The sequence below is a fragment of the Gregarina niphandrodes genome (assembly GCF_000223845.1).
Source record: "Gregarina niphandrodes unplaced genomic scaffold scaffold00061, whole genome shotgun sequence".
In the NCBI taxonomy this organism is placed as follows: Eukaryota; Apicomplexa; class Conoidasida; order Eugregarinorida; family Gregarinidae; genus Gregarina; species Gregarina niphandrodes.
In genome coordinates this window covers 51,280-52,624 of record NW_011645828.1, presented here as the reverse complement: position 1 = coordinate 52,624, position 1,345 = coordinate 51,280, and the positions used below count along the sequence as shown (strand labels likewise).

General features: G+C 54.8%; 1 protein-coding gene across 1 annotated transcript; it reads left to right on the top strand.

Moving 5' to 3' along the window:
* Positions 1-240: 240 nt before the first annotated feature.
* GNI_174850 (integrase core domain protein) lies at positions 241-399 on the top strand (the record flags this gene model as incomplete). The annotated part of the gene is made up of 1 exon (XM_011135086.1): positions 241-399. A coding segment is annotated over one exon (159 nt), but the record flags the coding sequence as incomplete, so codon positions are not given.
* Between the last annotated feature and the right edge of the window lie 946 nt (positions 400-1,345).

Below are 1,345 nucleotides of genomic sequence, written 5' to 3'. Positions count from 1 at the left end.
CCATAATAGGACCTATCCTGTAGCAAGAACAAGACGGCGAACGNGTCCCCATAGAGTTCGGAAGTCGGAAGCTACAGCCAGCAGAACGGGACACACACGAACGAGAGTTGCACACCATAAGATACTTCGTGGATAAATGACAGTTATGCGCTGAGGTCAACAGTTGCAATAGATCTCGGTTTGGTCTCGCGGCCATTCTTCAACGAGCTCTCTCGTTCGACCTAATCGGCCCGCGGGCAGGAGGAGCAGTCACCCATTGGCAGCAGTACTTCGGCGTGCCCATCGCAGTCCTCGTAGACGGCGGTAGTGAGTTCAAGAGCCAGTTCTTCCAACTAGTCATGAACGAGTGGCGAAGCAAGCTGTTCGTAACCACGCCCTACCGACCACAAGGCAACCGAGGCGAATCCAGCCACCGAGTGCTGCTTTTTTGATGTCGAAGAATATTATAGGATTATTGCCTGGAGGTCTTTGGCAGCTTCCGTAGTAGGCCACCACCCCATCCGGCAACGGGATTATCACCCGTGGTGGCCCTGGTTGGGACCGAGGCCAGGTGCTCCAACGAAGTGAAGCTGATGTGCCAAGAACAGGCCCGACTAGACGCGCTACCAGGGTGACGCACAGTCATCCTGTACGCTTACTTCACCATCTATTATATCACGCCGCGATAGTCAGCGTCGGTGATGGAGACTTGTACCCAGCACTAAGTAAGTTTTATACGATGCGAGGGTAGTGTGCTACAGACACACGAAAAGTTATGCCTCTGTTTTCGTTGATGACTGGAGTGAGGCTTGACGTTACTTCTGCGGGTGAGGAGATTTGCGGGTCGCTTGCTCGAGCGAGTTGTGTGGAACCGCCGGGTTCACGATTACGGCTGTCCTTCTCCGATGCCCAGGTGTGCAAGACTTTGGTTCTGCAAGGCAGACCATATAACTCCGCGGTTGTTTCTGACAAACGCCCTGAACGTCTTAATGAAGACCGTGTCCCTCTCTGGAGGTGGCTCTTCCCAGGCCAACTACTTTCAACATACGGCCTGTGGCCGCTACGGAGAGCGGCGAGGGGCATATGGGAAGAAGAGGTGTCCTCCATGTGTCACCGACTGGAGGCGGAAGCCGAGGAGCAAGGACTTAGGTGCTCACCATTCCCCTGGCTGAGGTACACAGGCAGCTACCTACAAGTCTACGTAGTGCTCCGACGACGGCAAGTCCAATTTGCGCCTAGCCCGTGTGTTCCACCGCCGATTCTGGGGAGGAAGCCCGCGACAAACACGTGGTGCGCCGACTAAGTCAGGAAGTTACGCTCTCTTCGCTGCGTTGATTGTACTACACACTGTGTACTCCGCCTTCTG